Source organism: Thalassophryne amazonica, chromosome 19, assembly GCF_902500255.1.
Source record: "Thalassophryne amazonica chromosome 19, fThaAma1.1, whole genome shotgun sequence".
In the NCBI taxonomy this organism is placed as follows: domain Eukaryota; kingdom Metazoa; phylum Chordata; class Actinopteri; order Batrachoidiformes; family Batrachoididae; genus Thalassophryne; species Thalassophryne amazonica.
The window spans coordinates 61,872,169-61,897,273 of NC_047121.1; the positions used below are offsets into that span (position 1 = coordinate 61,872,169).

The following is a 25,105-nucleotide window of genomic DNA, read 5'->3' on the forward strand; positions in this document are numbered from 1 at the left end:
CACTTATATTTGGTATTAAATATGGCTAATTTGGGCTTTTAATTTTAATAGGTTATATTTATGTTTTTTAAATAACCGGGACATGAGTACTAATTTCGCAACACTAACATGGAATGTGAGTTGGCATGACAAATAAGTTCTGTGAATCCTTGAATCCTTTGTTAACGCCAGCCTTTTTCCCCTCATATTTTAGGATTCAGCTGCTGCTCCTGTAGATTGGATTAAACCACGTCGACGTGATTCTAATGTTTTGTCCAGCTGACGTGCACGTACAGAGGAGGAGGTGACGTGCTGTAAACAACAGCTACACGTTTGTTTGCGCACAAACTTGTGTGTATGTGTGTGTATGTGTGTGCGCGCTGTTGGTTGGTGCTGAGGGGAGCTGTCCGTGGTGCTGAACGGCGGTGTGTTGAATGGTGGCGCTATGTGTGGCGGCTGTGTGACGGTGACGTCGCCGGTAAGACCCCGCCGGTTCTCCTCCGCGCCGACACGCGCGCCCCCGCGGGCTTTGAGTGACACATGCTGCTGTAGTCTCCACACTGTTCGGCCGTGGATTAGCTATGTGCTAATACTGAGAGGAGAGAGGAGCCAACGGAGGCTTCCCGAGTCGATCAGGCTCCTTTGCAGCCATGACTGAAGGCGGAGAAGGAGAGGATGAAATCCAGTTCCTCAGAACCGTAAGTGTTTTTAATGATTATGATTTATTTGGGTTCTCATCCCCGCCGCCGGTGGTTTAAAACGTGTGTCTGATTTAATCTGAGGTGTATCTCTGTCGATTATCCGTTTTACTAGATGTGATTTAGTCCTGTATCTGTTGATAATCCTGCGCGCCTTCTTGCTCGTCTTAAAGGCTTCATAGTGCCTCTATTGTTTTGCGCATCGCTGTTGGAGCTATTGTCTTTTCTCTAGTGTGTCTTCGTCCAGAAGTTCTCTGCACAAGCTCTCCTGCTATTTCAAACTTGTCTTTGTGTCTTTTACTGAACAGCAATGGACCCAAATTGTCTTTCAGATTGATTTTTTTTAAGAAAAAAAAAAGAACCTCCAGATTTTAATAGGCTGTTCTTACAGTAAGAAAAATATATGCATTCAGTGGTGTTAAAAAATGTGTACAAACATCGCAGTGCAGGATTCTCCTGCTGCTGCAATAAAGCTCTGGGCAGCATTTTGTCATCAATACAGTGCTGCACCCCCTGCTGCTCTGGTCATGCTGCCTCACTTGTAGCATCAACTGCATGTGAGGCAGATGAAGCCAAGGCGATCACCTGATCTCAGTCCTTAGGCTACAAAAAAGCTGCAGCACCAACCTGGGAGAGGTTCACTAAGACACAAACCCAACGTCTGGGGCGATGCCTTTGTGCAATTCAAGGAGTCAGCAAAGCATTTGCAACTAAATCATAAAAAAATAAAAAAAATGCCCTTTTAATTTAGGTTTGTGTTCAGATGTCACAAAGTTAAATAGGTTTAAACGTTTCTCAAAGTCTTCCACACACACGGACAGAAGAAATGTGAAGCAATTATTTTTTACAAATAAATTGGTTTAAAAATGTTCAAAAAAAAAGACTAAATGACGCATTAGCTTCATAAAACAAATCACAGGTTTGGAAGTCTCAGAATGCTGACTCAACAGTGACATGCCAAATGACACATCCGCCTTAAAAATGAGTCAATGTTTGAATTTAACACACAAAATGAAGAAAATGCTTCAGGATGCAATTAATTGTTTCAAAATGTTTGACACACTGCAGTGGTATCTAATGCACAGTGGGGTTTTGTTGAGAATTTCACTATTTCAAATCCTCAATAAAAAAGCTTCAGAAAATGATTAATTGTTTTCAAATGTGTGAAACACTGCAGTGGTATCTAATGGACAGTGGAGATTTTGTTGAGAATTTTACCGTTTCAAACCCTCATTAAAATGCTTCAGAAAATGTTTAATTGTTTCAAAATGTGTGAAACACTGCATTGATATCTCATGGACAGTGGGGATTTTGTTGAGAATTTGACTGACTGTTTCAAACCCTCAATAAAAATGTTTCAAGAATGATTAATTGTTTCAACATGTTTGAAACACTGCAGTGATATATATATATATATATATATATATATATATATATATATATATATATATATACACTCAACAAAAATATAAACGCAACACTTTGATTTTGCTCCCATTTTATATGAGTGAACTCAAAGATCTAAAACTTTCCACATACACAATATCACCATTTCCCTCAAATATTGTTCACAAACCAGTCTAAATCTGTGATAGTGAGCACTTCTCCTTTGCTGAGATAATCCATCCCACCTCACAGGTGTGCCATATCAAGATGCTGATTAGACACCATGATTAGTGCACAGGTGTGCCTTAGACTGCCCACAATAAAAGGTCACTCTGAAAGGTGCAGTTTTATCACACAGCACAATGCCACAGATGTCGCAAGATTTGAGGGAGCGTGCAATTGGCATGCTGACAGCAGGAATGTCAACCAGAGCTGTTGCTCGTGTATTGAATGTTCATTTCTCTACCATAAGCCGTCTCCAAAGGTGTTTCAGAGAATCTGGCAGTACATCCAACCAGCCTCACAACCACAGATCACATGTAACCACACCAGCCCAGGACCTCCACATCCAGCATGTTCACCTCCAAGATCGTCTGAGACCAGCCACTCGGACAGCTGCTGAAACAATCGGTTTGCATAACCAAAGAATTTCTGTACAAACTGTCAGAAACCGTCTCAGGGAAGCTCATCTGCATGCTCATCGTCCTCATCGGGGTCTCGACCTGACTCCAGTTTGTCGTCGTAACCGACTTGAGTGGGCAAATGCTCACATTCGCTGGCATTTGGCACGTTGGAGAGGTGTTCTCTTCACGGATGAATCCTGGTTCACACTGTCCAGGGCAGATGACAGACAGCGTGTGGGGCGTCGTGTGGGGTGAGCGGTTTTTCTGATGTCAATGTTGTGGAATCGAGTGGCCCATGGTGGCGGTGGGGTTATAGTATGGGCAGACGTCTGTTATGGACGAAGAACACAGGTGCATTTTATTGATGGCATTTTGAATGCACAGATATACCGTGACGAGATCCTGAGGCCCATTGTTGTGCCATACATCCAAGAACATCACCTCATGTTGCAGCAGGATAATGCACAGCCCATGTTGCAAGGATCTGTACACAATTTCTTGGAAGCTGAAAATGTCCCAGTTCTTGCATGGCCGGCATACTCACCGGGCATGTCACCCATTGAGCATGTTTGGGATGCTCTGGACCGGCGTATACGACAGCGTGTACCGGTTCCTGCAAAATATCCAGCAACTTCGCACAGCCATTGAAGAGGAGTGGACCAACATTCCACAGGCCACAATTGACAACCTGATCAACTCTATGTGAAAGAGATGTGTTGCACTGCATGAGGCAAATGGTGGTCACACCAGATACTGACTGGTATCCCCCCCCCAATAAAACAAAACTGCACCTTTCAGAGTGGCCTTTTATTGTGGACAGTCTAAGGCACACCTGTGCACTAATCATGGTGTCTAATCAGCATCTTGGTATGGCACACCTGTGAGGTGGGATGGATTATCTCAGCAAAGGAGAAGTGCTCACTAGCACAGATTTAGACTGATTTGTGAACAATATTTGAGGGAAATGTGATATTGTGTATGTGAAAAAGTTTTAGATCTTTGAGTTCATCTCATACAAAATGGGAGCAAAACCAAAAGTGTTGCGTTTATATTTTTGTTGAGTGTGTGTATATATATATATATATAATGGACAGTGGAGATTTTGTTGAGAATTTGACTGTTTCAAACCCTCAATAATAATGCTTTGGAAAATAATTAATTGTTTCAAAATGTGTGAAACACTGCAGTGGTATCTAATGGACAGTGGGGGTTTTGTTGAGAATTTGACTGACTGTTTCAAACCCTCAATAAAAAATGTTTCAAAAATGATTGTTTCAAAACGTTTTGAAACACTGCAGTGATATATAATTGACAGTGGAGATTTTGTTGAGAATTTGACTGTTTTCAAACCCTCAATAAAAATGCTTTGGAAAATGATTGTTTCAAAATGTTTGAAACACTGGAGTGAGATCTCATGAACAGTGAGGGTTTTGTTGAGAATTTTACTGTTCAATCGTTCAGTAAAAATGCTTCAGAAAATGATTAATTGTTTCAAAATGTTAGAAACACTGCAGTGAGATCTCTTGAACAGTGAGGGTTTTGTCGAGAAATTTACTGTTCAATCCCTCAGTAAAAATGCTTCAGAAAATGATTAATTGTTTCAAAATGTGTGAAAGGCTGCATGGACAGTTGGGATTTTGTTGAGAATTTTACTGTTCAAACCCTCAATAAAAATATTTTAGAAAAATGATTAATTGTTTAAAAATGTTAGAAACACTGCAGTGATATCTAATGGACAGTGGAGATTTCGTTGAGAATTTGACTTCCTCTTTCCAAACCTCAAGAAAAAAATTCTTTGGAAAACAATTAATTCTTTCAAATTGCTGGATGTAACACATACACTGACCCTGTGCATTCTTAACAAATACGGCTTCCATTTATGACTTCCTTGTGACTTTATCGTGACATTATGAACATGAGATCATCTCTCTCACCTTAATGGTTGCTGAGATACAGCAGAAAACATCTTTAAAGCATAATATTTTTGTTGACCTTGACCTTTGTCTGATCCTCCACAAACGTTAATCACTTTGAAATGTCTTCCAAACTAATATTCTCAAGTTTGTGTGTGTGTGTGTGTGTGTGTGTGTGTGTGTGTGTGTGTGTGTGTGGCTAGGAGACACAGGAGACACAGGAGCAATTACAATACCCTTTTTTGCCAGCGTACGGGAGAAAAGGTAAAGCTCTCCTGTTTGACATATGTCACAGGAGTCAAAAACGAGTCATTTCAGGCCTAACGTTTCCTTTAAAGCAATACACATTCCACAGAAAATAAATTTAGAATTATGAGTCTTTGTTGTTATTTAGCACAACACCAGTTAGCCTGTATTTCACTATAAAGGTCAAACAAAAAGGCCCCTTTAACAATATTTTCCATTTGACTAACAAAGAAGCTAATTTGTTCAACTGAAGTTGAGGGTTCCAGCTTGAAATCAAAGACACAATGGTGTGGAGTGGCAACTGATCAATGAGGGCTGGAGGTGCTCCAGACAGACCCCACAGTCTGTGGGAGATGTTTGGTTACAGATTTGACTGCCAGCACAGCCTGTGGTTTCCTGTTATGAAGCTTCTCACAGATGCACAACCTGCTGCACTTTCAGGCAAACACAGCAGGGATTTTCTTATTTTCAGTGCAATTATGGACACGCGAGTCGTATTTGCTACCAAATTCTCAAGATGTAGTGGAAAGTTTCTGCCTATTTTGCAACTTAATGTTCATCAGTAAACACTCAGATTCCCTAAACCACTTCCCAAGCACACAGCAGCATCTGTCAGCACTCTGCTGTCACACACACTGCGAGGTGACAGAGATCTAAGATGGCACAGTGCAGCTCCATTACAGCGCCTTTAGGTTTTTAGAGCAGCAGCAACAACATAAGTGATGGAATTGCATTGAAAGCCTCTTCGTGTCCTCGGGAAAGGCAGTAATCTCTGAAAATGTCACTTCCTTCTATGGAGAAAAACCTGATACCACCTCCTCCTGCTCTTGCTCAATTTGCTGCAGTTCCCCAAAATGCAGAGATCACCACATCTCCAGCAAGCACAAACATTCCAGCCTCATTTCTGGACAGGAGCCTAAATGTCAGATGTCCACAGTGAGGGATGTAGAGATGGTGGATGCATTTTTGCTTGCTTTATTCCCGACTTGGAGCTGCAAACACTTGCTTTTGTCAGATGTAAACTATGAAAATAATAATAATAAAAATGATTCAAATAGTTTATGATAACTAGAAGGGCAATCAGAGAACACATTCCTTCACTAAAATCCATCCGTTTTCATGATCTCAGAAAAATTTAATTTTCTTTGATCCTGACTGTGGCCTTTGATCCTGATCAGCTGTTTGATCTTGAACTATGATTTTGATTGTTGAACTTGTGTTCTAATTGTGGAACCATTAGCCTGATTTGTGATTGTGAACTTTTTCTCTTATCACTCATCTTTGATCTTGAATTTTAATCCTGATCACTGAACTAAGACTCTGATTGTTGAAGGAAAAAAAATGACAGACAGCAAATCAAGCAAAGACATAACCTTTTTTCTTTGCTAGAAGTTATGATTTAAACATTAATTTGATGACTCATCTTTGATCTTAAACTTTGATTGTTGTACTGATATCCTGATCACTAAACCTTTTGTCCAGATATTTCATCTTAAATGATGACCTTGATGACTCCTTTTTGATCTTGAACTTTGATCTTGGTGACTCATATTTGATCTTGAACTTTTGATCTTGATTAAATTGCTAAATGGAAAAAATGACAGACCGCAAAGCAAGGAAAAACAAAACCTGTTTTCCTTGATGGAAGTTATTTTTTGTATTTACTGCAGCACCATGTCTTTAAAAATGTTTGATTGTGATCCATTAGTTTTCATTGTGTTCCTATTACCAAAATTAGATCTTGATTACAGGATCAAAGGAATCAAGATCAAGGTCAGGAACACAAACTGTGATCAAATCTTCCTTAACCTAAGGCCTGTTCTTCTGCCCTATCAGTCAGCTAAGAGGTGAGGTGAATATAGCTGTTTCACATGTAGGTTGGTTAGGGATTATTTCCTTTAAAAATCACACAAAGCAAAAGAATTTATAGAATGTGTAAGCAATTTCCAATCATATAACATTTTAAAGCTTATAATATTAGAAAAATTACGGTGTCATTATCTCTCAAAATGTTTATTATCTCTCAGCAGCTCAGACATCATGCTGACTCACAGACAAACAAATGAACAGACAGGCTCGAAACAAAACCAAAAATGTCCTGTTGCATCCCTCCTCACATGCAGCTGACAGGGTGAGTGGTGTTGTGGTGGAGTTGCAGTGATAGTGTTTGGCGTTCAGGAGTGTAAACGTGTGTGTATTTGTGTGTTGAATGCAAAAATGGTGTGATGCAGTCAGGCTGCACCAGATGTGCCACGGCAGAGCACAGCGGAGAAATTATTCATCAGAGCACGCAAGGCGCAGCTGAGCTTGTCCACGTCAAACGGAACAGATACAAACCCACACGTGCACGTTTCCTGCAGCAGTGCCGCCTTTAAAGTCACTGCTGCACAAATAATATGCATTTGCATGCATTTACGCTGTGTGTTGTGTCTGCACCCTGTGAAGATGTGCAGAGCCTGTTGTTCTTGTTGGCATCCAAATGTTGTCCGTTAGTGGAGTCAAAGAGCTTCATGAAGCAGTTCACAAACTGCCTTTTCTCTGACAATGCGGTGTAATTTCCCTGGAGTGGTAGCAGAAATTACCCCTGCCAGAATGTTGCCTGTAAATTCAACTCCAAGGGAGGAGGAGAAGGAGAGGATGTCTCGGCCAGGGGTAATTTGATGTTGCTGGAAGAGGAACGGTTTGATTGTGAGCCAGCAGCAAAGAAATGCTTCCCCCAAGCTGCCGTTTAATGTCAGAGGGGGCGAGGAAGGTTTAATAAGACTGCATCTTCAGCAGAACGTTACTGGTCCTGTTTGGAAACTGGAAATGTCCTCAAATGCACCATCTCCAGGAACGTTATTCCAAGGCTTTTTGAAAACATTCAGTTTATTAAAATTACACTGTGAAGGATTTTAGGGATGGCTATGATGCAGAAATGGAATACAGTATCCATAACCATTGGTTAATGATACAAAAAAGAGGTTCCATAAATTTAAAATGAGCCTTTCATATCTACATGGGAGCAGGACCTCGCATGAAGGCCACCATGTTGCATCACCACGTTGATACAGTAGCCCAAGAGGGACGTACTTACTCTGCCTTTTGCATTTTTACAGCATGTCTGAAACACTAAAGAAAAAAGGAGAGAACTCAGTGGTTCCCCAATACAGTTGTCTATTGGTTGCTGCTATAGGCTACATGTTTGAGAGCCACCAGTTTTGTAAGATGGAGTATCAAACATACGGTGCATCTGGAAAGTATTCACAACGCTTCACTTTTTCCATGTTTTGTTATGTTACAGCTTTATTCCAAAGTGGAGTAAATTCATTTTTTCCCCCTCACAATTTTTCTCACAACACCCCATAATGACAACATGAAAAAAGGTTTTTAGAAATTTTTGCAAATTTATTAAGAATAAAGAAAGTATTGACAACCTTTGGTCAATATTTTGTTGTTGCACCTTTGGCAGCAATTACAACCTCAATTCTTCTTGAATATGATACCACAAGCTTGCTGCACCTATCTTGCCCATTCTTCTTTGCAGCACCTCTCAAACTCCATCAGGTTGGATGGAGAGCGTCAGTGCACAGCCATTTTCAGATCTCTCCAGAGGTGTTCAATCGCATTCAGGTCTGGGCTGTGGCTGGGCCACTCAAGGACATTCACAGAGTTATCCTGAAGCCACTTCTATGATATCTTGGCTATGTCTTTAGGGTCTTTGTCCTGCTGAAAGATGTACCGGCAGTCTGAGGTCAAGAGCACTCTGGAGCACTCACTATTGAATGATGTTGTGAACACTGAAAGCTGTTGTTATGTTTGGCACAAAATTGACAAAAACACTTTGAGTTAAAATATAGTTATTATAAAGAACCTTTATTTCTGGAGTATGTTACATATTGTTATTGTTGTCCTTTTGGCTGGTCCCCTTTTTTTTCAGTGGATACAGCCAGATCTGCATTGGCACAAGTTCTACGCCAGATGTCCTCCCTCTTTGGAACAGCTGCTGGTGTTCCAAAGAGGCCTCCCATCCAAGTACTAACAAGGTCCAGCACTGTATAACTTCTGAGATCTGGTGGGATCAGGCTGACACGGAGCAGACCTTTGGACCTTGAGTATGCTGGAGTCTGCTGGAGTATGTTCCAAAATTACAGCTTATGTCATTGGTGGTAAAGAGACATTTTGGGAAGAATAAAGTGACTTCATGTGTTCTTGCAGACAGTGGTGGGCACAGTTCAGCTAATCTGATAACAGATAATTATCAAAGCTAATGTTTTTGCTATCGGATTAGCTTTTCAGATAAGTTTTAAAACCATCATCGGACCAGTTATCTTCCGATAAATTTAGTTCCGATAACTTTCAATCCAATAACTTTTTTTTTTTTTTTTTTTTTTTGCTGGTAAAATTTAATGGTCAAAAACATTTGTAAACCCTAAAAGCTACCTGTCGCTTGCTAATTACATCATCATTAAGCACAAAACGTTATTGGCCGGTCGGCGCAGGGAGCATTGTGGGTAGTGTAGTTCAGGCTCACTTTGGATGTTACAGTGACTCATCCGCTCAACACAAAAAAACAGACTAATTTTAACATTATTTAATTTTATTTCTTTTTGGCTGTAATTTAATGACCAAGACTCGATGGGGGAGGGGAGCTCTCATTGTGCAGCTGTGTGTACAGAGGGAGGGACTTTTCTTCACATTTAGACACTGTTTTGGATTTAAAACGTGGATTATTTATTCAGATGAATCCCACTGAAACTAACAGGTAAGAATTTATATTTACTACGTGTATTTTACTCTGCCAATCAATGCATTAATGGATGTATTTCGGTTGTTTAAGCTGCAGGGTTCAAAGTATGCGAAAAAAGCAGCATCTTTTAGTTTGTAAATGGCGGTGTATCTAATACCGAGATAAACTGTGACTTCTAATACTGTGTTTTACTGCTTTTGAAAGATGATGACAGTGTTTGGGGTTTTATTTTTTATTCATTTTTCATGTGTTCTTTGTGTTTGTGATCCTTGAATTTACCCAGCAGCCCCTGCAAAACTTAAAGTGAAACTGGTTTATCAGAAGCCGACTATGTAATCTGATGTGGCCACGTCCAAATCAATACTAATAGTTATCAGTTATTGGGTATCTGTAATAAAGATAATTTTTTAGCAGTTTATCAGTTTATCGTCATAAAAGATAACTTGTCAGTTATCTGATTAATGGTTATCGAAGCTAACTTTTTGGTTAGCTGTGCCCACCACTGCTTGCAGATGACATGATGGAGCAAGCACATCCACAAGGTTTGGAGTTTATGTTGGGGGAATCTGTGGGTGACACCACAGAGGGTGTGTCCAGGGTATATATGCAATGTATGGTCTTAATGTGTGATTCAGACACCAGGGGCTGCATTTTAAAAATGGTGTAAAATCATGAATTATACTGTCTATTTGCAAAAATGGAAACTTGCATAGGCATCCTTTTTGCCAGAGTGATAAGGTTTTGCATGCACATGGTCATAATTTGTTTTTCGTTTAAATATTTTTTATAAATCTCAAACATTGTGAATTTGTATGCCTCATTTCCACTCCCATCTTGTGCCACAAATTAATGTAGACACTCTCAATTAATCATTTGCATGTACAAACTAGCACAGGGTCAAGCACAGGGTTTGGTTTTAGCGGTTACCCGGGAACCTGTGGCACCCTACTTTGAGGGCAGGCACAAAACTCTCTAGACTTGAATTCCTGACTGGAATCCACCTTTTTTATTCGATAACTGTTCAGAAATCTATCAAATTTGGACAAAATTTGCACAGAATTTGACTTTCTGAGACCTATACATACACAAAACGTCATCAAAAAATGTTCTTCTCCTCTGCTTGTAACACGCGATTTTATTGGCTGCAGCCACTCCAGTGAGCGCGAATCGGCCAATCAGCACCCGTGTATGAAAGGCAGTTTGAAAGCATCTACTTCCGTAGAGACGTTCAAATATGTTGGGTGCGTGGCTGAAAACCGGTAAATTGCGGGCAGAAAATCCGCAAAATGTGGACATAGGCGGTCAGCTATCACCAAAAAAAACGCACCAGAACAGAAGAGGAAAAGACGGAGAAACAAAGCGAATGCGAGAAGATCCGACTGAGAAATTTCAGACAGAGCTGGCAGGAAGAATTTAAATGGCTATTGTATGATGGTGAACAGATGTTCTGCAAGATCTGCCGAGCCGAGTATGGGAATCTCGACCCCAAGAAAGTTCATCAGTCAGGGATGGCGAACAGCTTCTGACAAGGTTAGAAAATTTCTAAATTTCAGAAAATATTACTCCAAAAACACAAAAATTCCCTCCCATAATTTCACCCCAGCTATCACCAGAATGCACCATTTGCATCCTTTTACAGCAAAATTTTGCAACCAAACTTTTCTGAGGGGCACCAAACTTTTCAGATTTTGGTGCCCTTAAGGCACACAGCTATTTATTCTAAAAGGTAAACCCTGGTCAAGCATCCACACAGCTTACAGAGAATAGGGGAGGTGATGGTCTAGTGGTTAAGGTGTTGGGCTTGAGACCAGAAGATCCTGGGTTCAAATCCCCGCCTGACTGGAAAATCACTAAGGGTCCTTGGGCAAGGTCTTTAATCCCCTATTGCTCCCGGTGTGTAGTCAGCGCGTTGTATGGCAGCACCCTGACATTGGGGTGAATGTGAGGCATAATTGTAAAGCGCTTTGAGCGTCTGATGCAGATGGAAAAGCGCTATATAAATGCAGTCCATTTACCATTTACCAATAGTTCTAGAAAGCCGAAAGTGGCAATTAATCCAACTATCATCTGGAGCCAGAACGCCAGAACAGTCTCATTTTATAGTCACATTGGCAATGTCCTGCAACAATGTTACTTCAGCTACTTTTATGCATAACTATTATATATTGCTGCAACACCTCCCAATCAATAAAATGAAATAATAATAATAATAATAATAGACGAGAAAACAATTATACAGTTTTTTGTGCATGAACATCAGTTATAAACTAGGCCCTGAACTCGAAGTGACGCAGTGTCTTTAGTACCAGTCTGTTTGATAACTGCTGGATTAACTTGGTATCAAATGAAGGTTACTTATGGAGACATGAAGGAGCCGTACTGGTCGCATTGTGAGGGAATGTCAATTATGGCACTTTGGCCATATGGCACATTTCCTTGTGTATGAGCTAACATGCAGGTGCCTCAGTGCTGACGACCCCAGAAAGTGGACAAAGCCAAGGCGACACCCACGTATCACCAAGCTGCAGCAGATGGATGGCTATTTTTGAGAGGTGCTGAAGAACAAGTGCTCTGTTTGAGTGGTTGCCAATGAGGACCCAGAATGATTTTAAAGTGTAATGAATGCAACAACATGCGGTACCTGCATATACTCCGGGACCCGACCTGGACTGTATACCCCAATAAATGCCTCTGATTAACTGAAAGTATTATACATGGTACGGTGTCACCATGGCTTGGTTTGCCACAAAGCTCAGATAGATTACGTCTTACTGTTGATAATGTGGACCTTTTTTATAGGTTTGCTTTAGGTGATACAACAGAACAGTTGGATTTTTCATTTTCAGGTAGCTCAGTAGGATTCCGAGTTGGGATCCCAATATGTAGACCTGGGTTTGAGTCACACAACTTGTCTGCATCCTTTAGCAAGGCACTTTATCTCCATTGTCCCAGTTGTAGTCTCTGATTCATTCCATGCTACAGAATCTGTAGATAAGCACTAATGGGCCTCAGAGCCTAAATACGACTTATTTCTTCTTCACTGTTTAGCGATTGGGTGATTTTCCACAGTATAACTATCTCCTGTGAAGTTTAAACAGAGGGAACATCCTCTCACTGGGAGAACTTGTAAAAACCAAAGGGGTTATTATTTTTTTGGCACTGTATTCTGCAGTGTACTTCCAGTACCCCTGCATATTTTCCAGTTATGTTGCTGCATGCCACCTTTTTTAATTTTATCCCACCCAAAATGGGTCTGTTCTCCAGAACCATAAGTAATCACTTCCATTACATCACTGTTACCCTGTTAGAATCTGCTGCCTCCTCCGTACCAGCAAGGCCACCTGTCCTGCAGAATAATTCTGCCACCATTTGTCTTTGCCATTGTTTCTTGGCAGTGAATTGGGGCTCATACGCAGATGCATTTCCAAAATCTGCCACACACACAAGGGGGGTGGGGGGAGCACTGGTTAGTCATGAAATGCTGTCTTGAAATTGAGTTTTTATTCATTACAAAAACACAAATAATGCCATTAATAAAATCTTCGCTGGTGTGCTGCTCTTATTTCTAATGAGAGTCCAAGACAACCATGAGGTGGGAGGTAAAAGTGTCAGTATTTACATGAAAACAAGCTCAAGCAAAAGTCTTCAATATAACTATTTGAAGACCAGTGTCCATGCTGTTATCTTGAAACTATGAAATACACATCAGTGTGATTGGTTGCAGGCCAGCAATATAGACTTGGGTTTGATTCCTGGTCAAGCTACCCCTCTGTGTCCTTGGACAAGACACTTCATCTGCATTTTTCCAGTCCATCCAGCTGTGCTGGACATGACTGAGGAAGTAACGTGTCCCGTCCTTCATCTGTTTCACTGCTGTGGAATGTGGCGATAACCGCCGGCACCAATAAGCCTCAGGGCTCATATAAGATTCACTTCTCGGTCTTCTCCTTATGCATTGTGAAAACCTGGATCTCAATGCATAATTAAGGCTACGTCACGAATAATTTGGCAGCTTTTTATTGCTCTCTGAATGTGAACAACCTCAGAGCTTTGTTGTAATAATTAATAATACCTTTGTGCAAAGCACTTTCTCGTACAACATGATGCATTTCAGTGTTTTAACATTAAACATTAGACATGCAGTTAATGAACCAAGTAAGCAATGCTAGCTTAAAGGGTTGTTGCTATTACCTGTCTACTGAACACACACACAAAGACACACAGTGCAGCGTAACTGATGTCGCTCTATCTGGAGCCTGTCATTGAATAATTTTGGCATTCATTGTGATATATTAAAGCTTAACACCAATGGCCAAGATATTTGTTGCAGTGCTGCCTGTTGGCTTCGAAAATTTGATCTTATGTCCTCATGTTGGATAAATAAAATCTGGCTTCACTTCACTGCTTCTCCACTAGGCAAACCACTATCCACCAAATCATTAATTGGTGTGGTTTAACCTCAACTTCTCAATGGGAATTGAAATAAACTACTCGCAGATGCCATTGAGTGTATATTCACACTATTGAGATATCCCATAATCCCTTGTGGACCAGAAAGCCGCTGCAGTCTAAACAACATAGAGAAACCGCATGACAACAATTGCAAATGAACGTTATACTACCAAAATGTAATTTTTTGTGCCTTTCATCACATTTATAAGAGACTGCATGAATGAGACCCTGAAAACTTGCTAAAACAAATATTCCAAATATTCCGTGTGCACACGTTTAACCTGCGTGGCACTTCATAAATGCAAACCGAATTTCAGACATCTTATATATAATACTCTGTAACAAACTGGAAAAACAGTGTTGTCAAGGACAATAAGCAGGATGTTAAAGAACAAAGTCCGCTTTCCCCCAGAACGACATGAACAGGAAGCGATTGCGGCTCACAGCAACTCCCATTGAAAATAACGGAGAAACAACCTCAGCATCTCGCATGTTTACATAAAACAAACACAATAACAACATCTATAAACCCAGATAATATAGTCAGGAGAGTTTTAGGCACAATATACAAAGAGTTTTACCTTGCAATGTTAATCCATCTGCAGCGGTAAAGGGGCAGCTTTATCAGAGCGTCTCAATGCATATCTCAATGTTATCAACATCTTGCAGAGCAGCAAACTCTCTGAAATTGTGCAGGATTTGAAACCTCAGTAGGGCGAATACAATAGATTTCAATGAGGACCTGAGTCTAAGTCCTTTTGTCATAAAAAAGGACACAGATTTGATGTTGGAAAAGAATTTTGAGGCCTAGTCTCGCATTTACACAATCAAGCAAATTTTTAAAACCAGATCAGGAAATAGGACCATTCTATTGGATTTCCTTTTCTTTCTTAAACATTCCTTGGAATTTCCATACTCGTGCAATCAACGGGCCTGCTACCACGGAAACAACAAAATGCTTCTATTGGTTTTATTGTGGATAAGAAATATACAAACTTCCTACTTTTAGCTGGTTTTGTGAATCACTCTTCCTAAAAATGCAGTTCTGGTATCTCCCATAATTATGCTCGGTGTTCCGTCTCCCCACTGGGCTCCTAATAAGCATTTAATGGAGTGTTTACTGCAGCATCTGTTTGTGTTGAGGCTTGCTTTGCACTCCTTTATGGAGGAAGTTTATAAGCTTAGTGTTTTTATGGATTATGAAACAAAACTTCTTATAAAAACTGTAATGCTGAATTGTTGCACAGAGCTCAGGGCGCAATAGCGACATATTAGTAGGGACAACTGTCATTGCCTTGTCTTGAATTGATAAATTTGCTGAATCTTCACACGCAGGTGCATCCGGAACGACTTCAAGATAATCCAGTAAGGTTTAGTTTTGTTTTCTAACACTTTAGGCAGGTGCTAAAAGTTTGGCGTTCCATGATTGACCCCAGTGTTGTTTCTCACCTCATCAAAGATTCATACCTCCTTCTGTTGCAGTTTCAATGATACTTGTTAGAAAATCAAGGGATCATCATGCAGAATGAGGAAATAATAGCAAGCAATTCAACACACAATTGAGCAAAGTTACATCATCCTCAGCCTTCAGCTTGCTAATGCAGCCTTTTTGTTGTGGTTTAGCACCATTTCTGTGGAAATCAATTTTGATTTGTGGACCGAGTCTGGTTCAGCAGATCAATAAACACATCAAGATAGTGGATAGGGAATTTTTTTTTTTTTTTTATAGCTCACGTAAAAAAAGTTGACTGCCTCCAACATGTGGTTTGGCATCACCAAAAGAGGCACCTAAACACCTTTCTCACAACCCTTGGTGTCAGTTCAATGATGTGGTTGGGTTTGGAATAGTTGGCAGTCTGGGGGTTGTACCACAAGTGGGTTTAGCGCTTAACATCAGCTGTCTTTGGTGCTTTTTTAGTCAAGAAAGGTTTACTGACCCTGACTTCAGGGACAATGTTGTCATCTTTGGGGAATTTATGGATGCCCTGATTGCATCACTTTAAGAGATGAGCAAGGAGTGAGAGTGTCTGGGTTTGCCTTGGTCCTAGTTCAATACGAAGATCCAGGCTTTCAGGTGAAATCAGTGAAGTTGAAGAGATATTCACTTATCTCAGCAGTGACATTCATATCTCTGGGTCCTCGGCCTTTGAGATCAAGAGATGCCTGAGAAGAGTTTTTAGAGTCCTGAGGTCCCTAGACTGAGGTGTCAGATCAGGCTAGCCAATATTGCTGAGAAGGACTGTTGCTGGATACAAGTTAGTTTAGTCATATTTGGTGCCAAATACTGAGACTTTGTCTGAGCCTTTAGTGTAAATGGAACAACTGGCAGCGTGCGTGCAGTACCACGGGGGATCCAGCTTTTCTCAGGTCCCCTGCTGGTGTCGAGAGTCAAAAATAACCCAAAGGGCAGCTTTTGACAGGTCGAGTGTTGGGATAAGGGCTACAGTTTCTTTAGTTTCATTCAGTGCCAAATGTTTGTCTTGTCAGAGCTCTTGGCATCATCCAGCAACACAAGACATGCTCATATTAGCCAACCAAAATCAAGTTCAACCAAGTTCTTAAATGCTAGTACATGCCAGCAACTTCATTTATATTTGATGGAAAGGCTAATGTGTAAAGAGAAATTATGTTGGAAATGGTTTACTAGCATAAATGTTAGCCTGAGACATCAACTTCATCGTTGTTTGATGGAAAAGCTAACGTGTCAAGAGAAATAATGTTGGAAATGCTGTCATTAGCCAGCTCCAAATAAGATAAACAGTGTGTCTATAGCTTGTTATAGGCACATTGTTATAGGGGAGGTGATGGTCTAGTGATTAAAGCGTTGGGCTTTGGACCAGAGGATCCTCGGTTCAAATCCCAGCCTGACTGGAAAATCACTAAGTTGCTTCCAATGTGTAGTGGGTGCCTTGCATGACAGCAGCCTCACATCAGGGTGAATGTGAGGCATTGATGTGTAAAGTGCTTTGAGCGTCTGATGGAAATGCGCTATATAAATGCCATCCATTTACCATTTGTTAATTGCAAAATTAGCGATAGACAGCAGATGATAAAGTAAAATATAGCCTGAATCAACAGATATTTAGGTAATGTCTGAAAAATGCATAATGTTATGTGACAAACTTACATGCAATGTGATTAACCAGTATTGTGGTTCTCAAACATTTGGGAGTGATAATTTTAAGGTCTAACCTGAAACTGGAAATATTAAAATACAAATTCTGCTTGGAATGATGGAATGAACTGACTGAAAAAAAGAATGCTCCCTACCTAACTGACTTAATTAAACCCTATGTACCGACCCAGGCTTTGCGTTCTCAGGGTGCAGGACTACTTTGTGTCCCTAGGGTGAATAAGAAGTCTGCGGGTCACAGAGCTTTCTCTTATCATGCCCCTGTTCTGTGGAATGATCTCCCTGCGTCAATAAAACAGTCAGATTCTGTAGAGACTTTCAACTCCAGACTTAAGATGCACTTATTTTCCCTTTCATATGGCTAGCATACTGGCATAGTATGTTTCTATGCTTTTTACTCTTTTAATTCATTTTATTAGGAAACAGAGTGTGCAGCGGCCTCAATTTTATCTAAATTCTGGGTCTTTTAGTGAAGCTTAGGGCTTGTGGTTGGCGATCACCTTAGTATTTCTCTGTTTTTTTTTGTTGTTGTTGCTTAATGCTGACAAATTACACTGTATTTGTTGTCTTTCTGATGCTTGATTCTGCTTTTTTCTTTTCTCTCTGTTTGAGGTGCAGCTCCATCCAGAGATGGGTGTGGTATCTGCTCTGGAAGTATCTGCTCCTGTGCACCAGCAACATTTCCTGTATATTCATTTTGTGAATTATTTTGTAATTTATGTCTGTATCATGGCTCAAGCAGAGGGTCACCCCTTTGAGTCTGGTCTGCTTGAGGTTTCTTCCTCAGAGGGAGCTTTTCCTTACCACTATTGTTCTGGGGGTTGGTAAGGTTAGACCTTACTTGTGTGAAGTGCCTTGAGGCAACCTTGTTGTGATTTGTTGTTATATAAATGAAAATAAATTGAAATTGAATGCTGGTATGAAGCCCCACATTGAAATGTCTGGTGCCTCTTTAACATTGTTGGCTCCGTCTTAAGTAGCAGTCTCCGGGAATGCAGAGTGTAGCTCCAGAACCGGCATGTCGAAAAATCTTTTTCCAAGCTCTTAAATAGCACCTTCTGGCAACATTTGGAACTGTAATTTTTATGTCCCTTTCACAAATACACAAATAGGCCTTTTTCCCCCATGTCCTGTTGTTTTTGGTGTTAGGGCTATAAATTTGGATGTTCTTTCCATACCAAGAAACTTTCAACTCTTTGCATCCATCTTCTCTTCATCCTTCACCTGCACATCAACAGTCACAAAGCAAAGCGTTTGACACCGAGGCCTTACAGCTACAGTTTGTGTGAGAGCCCAGCAGTTTTATGCTCTAATATATGTCACTAAGCGGTCTGAAGAATTTTAGTCAGATCAGGCCTTCAAGGACAATGGATATTTTTATCCTGGAGGAGCTGACACTGCGATCACTGTTATTGCATATATAGATGTCAGGTTTTAGCCCTGGACCTGCCCAGAATCTGGTTTTGTCCCCAGTCTCCGTCCATTTCCCTGTCTTGGTCCTTCTGTTTAGCTCTGAGTGTTTATTTTTCTGTTTCTTACACTTTAGTCTTGGTTTTATGATTTGTTACACTTCACCCACATTAATTTTGGTTCTAGTTTAGTCTCTGTTTCTTAGTTTGTCATTCTGTGTTATCAAGTTAGGATTTGAGAATTATCACACGTCAGCCACTTATTGAGTTCCGTTCTAGTTTAGTCTTTGTCCCGTTTTCTGGTTATTCAGTCACTCTGTTTTTGAGCACATTAGTCCCTCAGGTTTTTCCTGTACACTCCTGCCGCATGTTGAGTTCTCATCTAGTTTTGATCCAGCCTTTAATTTTCTGTTCTGTTTCTGTCTTTTCATTTGTTGATTCTGTTTCTCACTTTTGGATTTTAGGAATTTAACATTTGTTCTGTCACAGTTCTCTCCTTGCTGCTTTTGTCTGACACGCCCACCTGTCACTCCACTCGTCTCACTCAGCCACGCCTTCTTTCCTGCACCTGCATCTCATCATGCCCTGATTATCCCTTGCTTTTAAACCCCTTGTCTTCCACCACTCACTGCTAGTTCATTGTGCATATTGCCTCGTTCCAAGCCTCTCGTGTTTTCTGCCATAGTCTGTTTTTCTTGCCGTGTATGACCTTCGCCTGTTTTGACCTTGCTTTTTGCCTGAGCCTGTTAACCTGCTTCTCTGTGCCTGAACCCTGCTTGTTTGTTGGACTTTTGCCTTCTCTGATACACCTGTTTGCCCGTGCTGGAACTCTGCTCGTTACTGACCACGCCGCCACCTCACGACTGTCTGTACCTCCGCCTGCCTGCTTGTGACCCTGTGTATCGACCAGAGCCTGTTTTTGAATTAAACCTTTTTCTAAATCTCTCCTCTGAGCCATGAGTCTGCATTTGTGTCCACCTGCCTGTCGTGCCAAGTCCTCACAGTTCCTGACAGTACGAACTAGCCAGAACCCGGACACAGCGGACTCAGATCCCATCATATCAGTAAGCAGTCATTCTGCAGACTCAAACCCGGATTTGGCTGCAATCAAGAGTATTTTCTCAGATCTACAGTTCTTTTTTTTATCTGTTTTCGTGACTGTTTCTCTCCAAGGGAGAAATTTGATTATTTAGATCAAGCGTGGGAAGCTCTAGAGGCAAACTCCTGGCTGTTTTATCTGTTTCCAGAGTTAGAAGATCTAGACAACTTATTCTTAGCAAGAAAACTCCCAGCCTGGATTAAAGAACCAGCGCTGCACCTGCCAGCCCGCCCTCCACTGGATGACAGCGAATCAGAATGGATTGACCTCGAAGATGACACGTCATCCGAAGCTGAAGGCCTGGCTCTCCAAGACACGGCAAATATATTTTTCAGGATACAAGACTTATTTTTTGAATATCGGGACAACCCAGACCAGCAGAACAGAAAATGGATTTTCTCTGCGCTTGACCAGATCCTGCAAACCGAACCTGATGTTGTGTCTGCTTACCCAGATCTGGCTCAGATTAAGACGTGGTTCAAGCAAGGTCGAGTTCCTCCCTATATTGAAGATCCGATGGACTTCCTTTTTGAATCAGAGTTTAATGACTTCTGTTGTGACACACCCTCATCAATCACTCTGTCTGACGCAGCCGCCTCGTTTCTCAGATTTTCTTCGCCGGCACCCAGTCAGCCACCCATACCTGCGCCGAGGCGTATCTCCGCACCGTCTACGGCCACGCCCCCTGTGCCTACATCAGCCTCCTGGGGGATGAGGCCACATTCCAACAGCAACAGTTCTTTTGGGTGCCTCCAAGCATCTACTGTGGTTTTTTTGCCCGGCAACAGGCACTCTTCCCAGGCATTTCTATTCCAGGAAAGGTGACTGAAACACTTCTTTGTTGATTCATAAGAGTCCTGGATAGTTCCTTGTTGGGGTTGTTTATGTACCTCCATGGTAGAGCTAGAACTTATTTTAGGGATTAGATATACAAATACTATGTGGCCACCTTGGGATCCCCCATGAGGAGCTGGAGGATGTATTTTGGAAGACGCATAGCTACCTTATCAGCATTCCCTGCAGAAACAACTGCAACCGCTCTCTATTGTCACGGTCCTGTTCTGTCTTTTCTTTCTCAGTTCCTGTTTTATTTTGACACTCTTCCTGTGTATGTTTTTGCTGCCTTCCTTCTGTTCCCTATTACATCTGTTTCTCATTCCATTGATTGCTTTCCTAGTGTATTTAAACCCCTCTCTCTATCTCTTCAATGCCAGAACAGCTTGTGTCTTTCCAAATCTTCCAGCGATTCTATCTCCTTGTGTTTTCTTGCTGTCGAATTTGCTGCCTTGCTGTGATTTGTGATTTTAGCTGGCTCTTTTTGACCCTTGTTCCTGGTATGACTATCTCTCCTCTTTTGATCCCCTGCCTTTTTACTGAGCTGGTCTCAGTTTGTTGCCCTTCATGGATTTAGTTGCCATGTGGACTGATTATTCTGTGCACCTTGACCTTGGACTGAGACTAAACACTGTGTGTTGCTCTTTGGTGTTCTTCTCTGTGGTGTTCTTCTCTGATCAGGGATCTCCCGTTGTGCTTCAAACATTACAGCTATTCCCTGAGATATTCAAAGTGACATACTGTATACTTGAGCCTTTTGACCATAGAAACATTTCATTTCAGTGCCTTGGACTTGTTTTTTTTACCCTCACACAGTGGAAACAATAGGTGCGGAGTCAAGATACAAGCTTCACATCAGGGACATAAGATGGTTACAAATGGACCTGTTAGTGTTCCTCTCCCGCTGGACCCTTGCAAGGCTCTTCTCCTAAAAATACAACACATTGCTTGTCAAAGAGTGGAAGCAAACTATTTCCCATGTTTTCCTTGTTTGTGTTCTGTCAGAACAAAACTCTCTAAGTCCCTTTGGTAGTGGAGGCTACTCTGTTCACAGAATGGAGACGGAGAGGGAGTGACAAATTGTGTATATTTTGTTCACTAGTGGATGCTTGAAGCACAGCACCTTCGCTAGAGGGTCTCAGATATTACCCACAGGGCAGATCACACTATCAAGCCCCCAGTTAATCACCCACGGCATACTTAATCAATGATAATTAGATGCAGCTCGCATGGAGCCAAGTGCAAATGATGTGTCAACCATTTTCTCACATAAATCTGGAATTTAAAATCAGGCAAGTTAGTTATGATCTGTCTTATTCATATTTTGCTGCTGTTCAATCCGTTGGAGACAGTGTGTCTTTGCACTGAATTTAAACAAAAAATCTAGAAAATAGTAACAAAAATGCACATATTCAACAGTATTTCTCTGGAGTTGTGCATAATTGCTTTTTGTCACTTTGGTAGTGCGTTTTTTCCCGTCACCAGGAATGTTACGGCTTGACACAGTTCTGATCATTATAAAATTGCCTGACCCACATAGCAGTTACAGTTTAAAAATTATTATTTTAATAAAGCTTACATGTTGCAAGGCTAGCTCATTGCAAACACTTGAAGTAAAGATTGGAAATATTGCCCAGGGCAAAAAAAAGACATACATTTCAGTAAGGCATTTCTTCTCAAAGCATCAATAAAGGCCCACGAAGATTTATGGGTCAGATGGAAAAGAATGATTAAACTACTTTGTGAAGCTTGGTTGTGTGCAGCAATGATTGCCATTACTGCCATTTACAGTAAATGACATGAAAGACTCACAACGAGACTGAATGACAAGGGAATTGTGTCAAATTTCTGATATATGTGATTTATTTTTACAAATGTATGACCCAAACACTGGCCCAATCTGGGAATGACTGATTTAGTTTTGCTTTTATATCATTTATATATGCAAGAGAACAAATTATTCAAATCAAGTTTTGTTTTTTTGTTTTTGTTGTTTTAAACATAATATCAATGTAGCCAAAATTAGAGAATATCTATGAATAATGAAATCAGAAATCATCTCAATTTACAAAATATAGAACTACCACGTGTAAAGTGAGTGCAAGCACCCAAGAAGGGAAGAGGGTGAATCCGTGACATGGGACAAATGACAAGTGTGCAATGAGTGTCTAAACTGAAGGAGAACTCCATTAGACTTTGAAATGACCCGACATCCAAGGTGATACCCAAAGTCGACAGAGTGAGATAAAAATAGAAAATGTATGTGTAGCATTCAAAACGCTATTGCGTGTGCATGGCTTATAATTAGTTCCTGTGGTTTGATTTGATTATTTGCACATAAAACACAGATAAGTAAAAAAGTTTGGTGAATACATTCATTCTGAAAGTACATAATGTATTCTCTGGACAACAAATGTATTTGTGTGTTTGCTATTGTCCACATAAATCCTCAGTAGTAAAGTCTGTTGCGCAATGTCGCTCTGTTTGTTCTGTGCATGCTCCACTTCAGACAGTGCACAAACTACATACCATGACTATATCACATAGTGGCTTTGTTATATGTTTTTCTCTGTTCCACCGGCCCTATTGGGCCAAACACTGTGCACCTGTATGCTCTTATTCAGTGGTTCTTCTGCAATTCGCTTCTGCATTGCTGATATGACAGTATTGTTCATGGTGTCACTCTGGAGAATTTAGTATGGTGTGTATGAATTCTTTCTTTTTTTTTCTCCGCATCAGGGCAGCTTGTTAAGCACTTCACCTTTCAGTGAGCATTAGCATTTCCCTGAGAACAATGCTCCTGCAGTCAAACTCCTGTCTCACTCTTTCGTTCAATCTCTGTGAATCTCTGTGAACCTACAAGTTCATGAATCACTTCAACATTCTGGAAGAAATGCTGTCTTACAGTGCTGACGCTGATGGGTACATTCTAGGAAAAGACGGCGAGAAATAAATGCATGACTTACAGTTAGTACTGCATGATTATCTCCGCCTCCTGACAGAGTGATGTCATCGTCTGTCTGTCTGTTGAAGAGATGAATTAAGTTTAGTGGTAACTTGAATCTGCCTCATGTGTTTCCATTTCCATCTGCCTTAAGTTCTTTAACACTTATAAATGGGTTTTAGACTGATTTCCTTTAACATTTGTGTCTTATGACATTGCAACGATCTGATGGGTGTAAAAAGCCAAAACTCTCATGTCCACGCCTTTATCAGTTAGTAGAGGTTGGCTGTTATTACCCCAATGAAGATACATAACTTTGGGAACTCTCAGAGTTGAGTTTGTAGAAGCATCAGATGGAGTAAAAATCCAAAATTTCCTTTAACATTTGTGTCTTATGACATCGCAGCTATCTGATGGGTGTAAAAAGCCAAAACTCTCATGTCCACGCCTTTATCAGTTAGTAGAGGTTGGCTGTTATTACCCCAATGAAGATACATAACTTTGGGAACTCTCAGAGTTGAGTTTGTAGAAGCATCAGATGGAGTAAAAATCCAAAATTTCCTTTAACATTTGTGTCTTATGACATCGCAGCTATCTGATGGGTGTAAAAAGCCAAAACTCTCATGTCCACACCTTTATCAGTTAATAGAGGTTGGCTGTAATTACCCCAATGAAGATACATAACTTTGGGAACTCTCAGAGCTGAGTTTTGAGAAGCATCAGATGGAGTAAAAATCAAAATGATAAAATCCTAATACAGGTATATATCCATGATGGAATTATTCTGGATGCAGGAACATAATTTTTAAATGTATCATTCTCTGTCTTCATCCTTCCTCCTGGTTAGTTGAGTATCTTACCTTGTTCCAGAGCATAAGTCCAAATACCCAACAGAGGAACCTCATTTATACTGCTGGTATCTGCAAACATTTTTTTTGGTAATTTTCCCAAATTATTTAATAATTTTTATTTCATTCACTTCTGAATTTTCTCAGCTGCTGCTATCTAATGTACCATATGCATTTGGTTTAATTAGTACAAAAATAAAACTGGGAACCATGTTTTCCACGAGTGTCCAAGGTTTTCTCTAATTCAAGAAGTCAGCAGTTACCCGGATGAGTAACTGCTGATTGAATGTTGTTAGGAGTCTTTGTCAGGAGTCCAAAGACTGACTCTGTCCAGTCTTTGGAGTCATTGGGTAGCAGTCCTACCCAGTGACTCCAAAGACTGGACGGAGTCATTGGGTAGGACTGCTTACGATTTGCTGCCTTCAGCAGGTTGCCTGTATTTGCAAATATCATCCTGAAGGACACTAGTATATTTTATTTCCGAGTAAAGAGTTTGATTTGATTGAGCTGCATTTGTAGATTTGCAACATAACCATTTACTGAATGTTGTCAGTAAATAGTTTGCTACATCTCAGCTCAGAAACAAAACTGACAGGGAATTGGTTTGCTTGAGTATCTATGATCTAATAATGTGATTAACTACTCAGAGTTAATGACGAGTCTGCTCTGTATACTCCTTATCCATATCTCAAAAGCCTAGCAAGCAGAGGGTCACCCTTTTGAGTCTGGTCTGCTTGAGGTTTCTTCCTCAAATCATCAGAAGGAGTTTTTTTTCTTACCAGTGTCACCTGTGTGCTTGCTCTGGGGGTTGG

At 40.7% G+C, this 25,105-nt stretch overlaps 1 protein-coding gene across 1 annotated transcript in view; it reads left to right on the top strand.

The window, feature by feature from the left end:
- Positions 1–580: 580 nt before the first annotated feature.
- LOC117532313 (ryanodine receptor 3-like) overlaps positions 581–25,105 on the top strand; it is a 323,993-nt gene continuing 299,468 nt past the window's right edge. The window contains 1 exon segment of the mRNA XM_034195633.1: positions 581–677. Within this exon segment, the coding sequence (XP_034051524.1) occupies positions 630–677 (48 nt within the window). The 5' untranslated portion in view covers positions 581–629.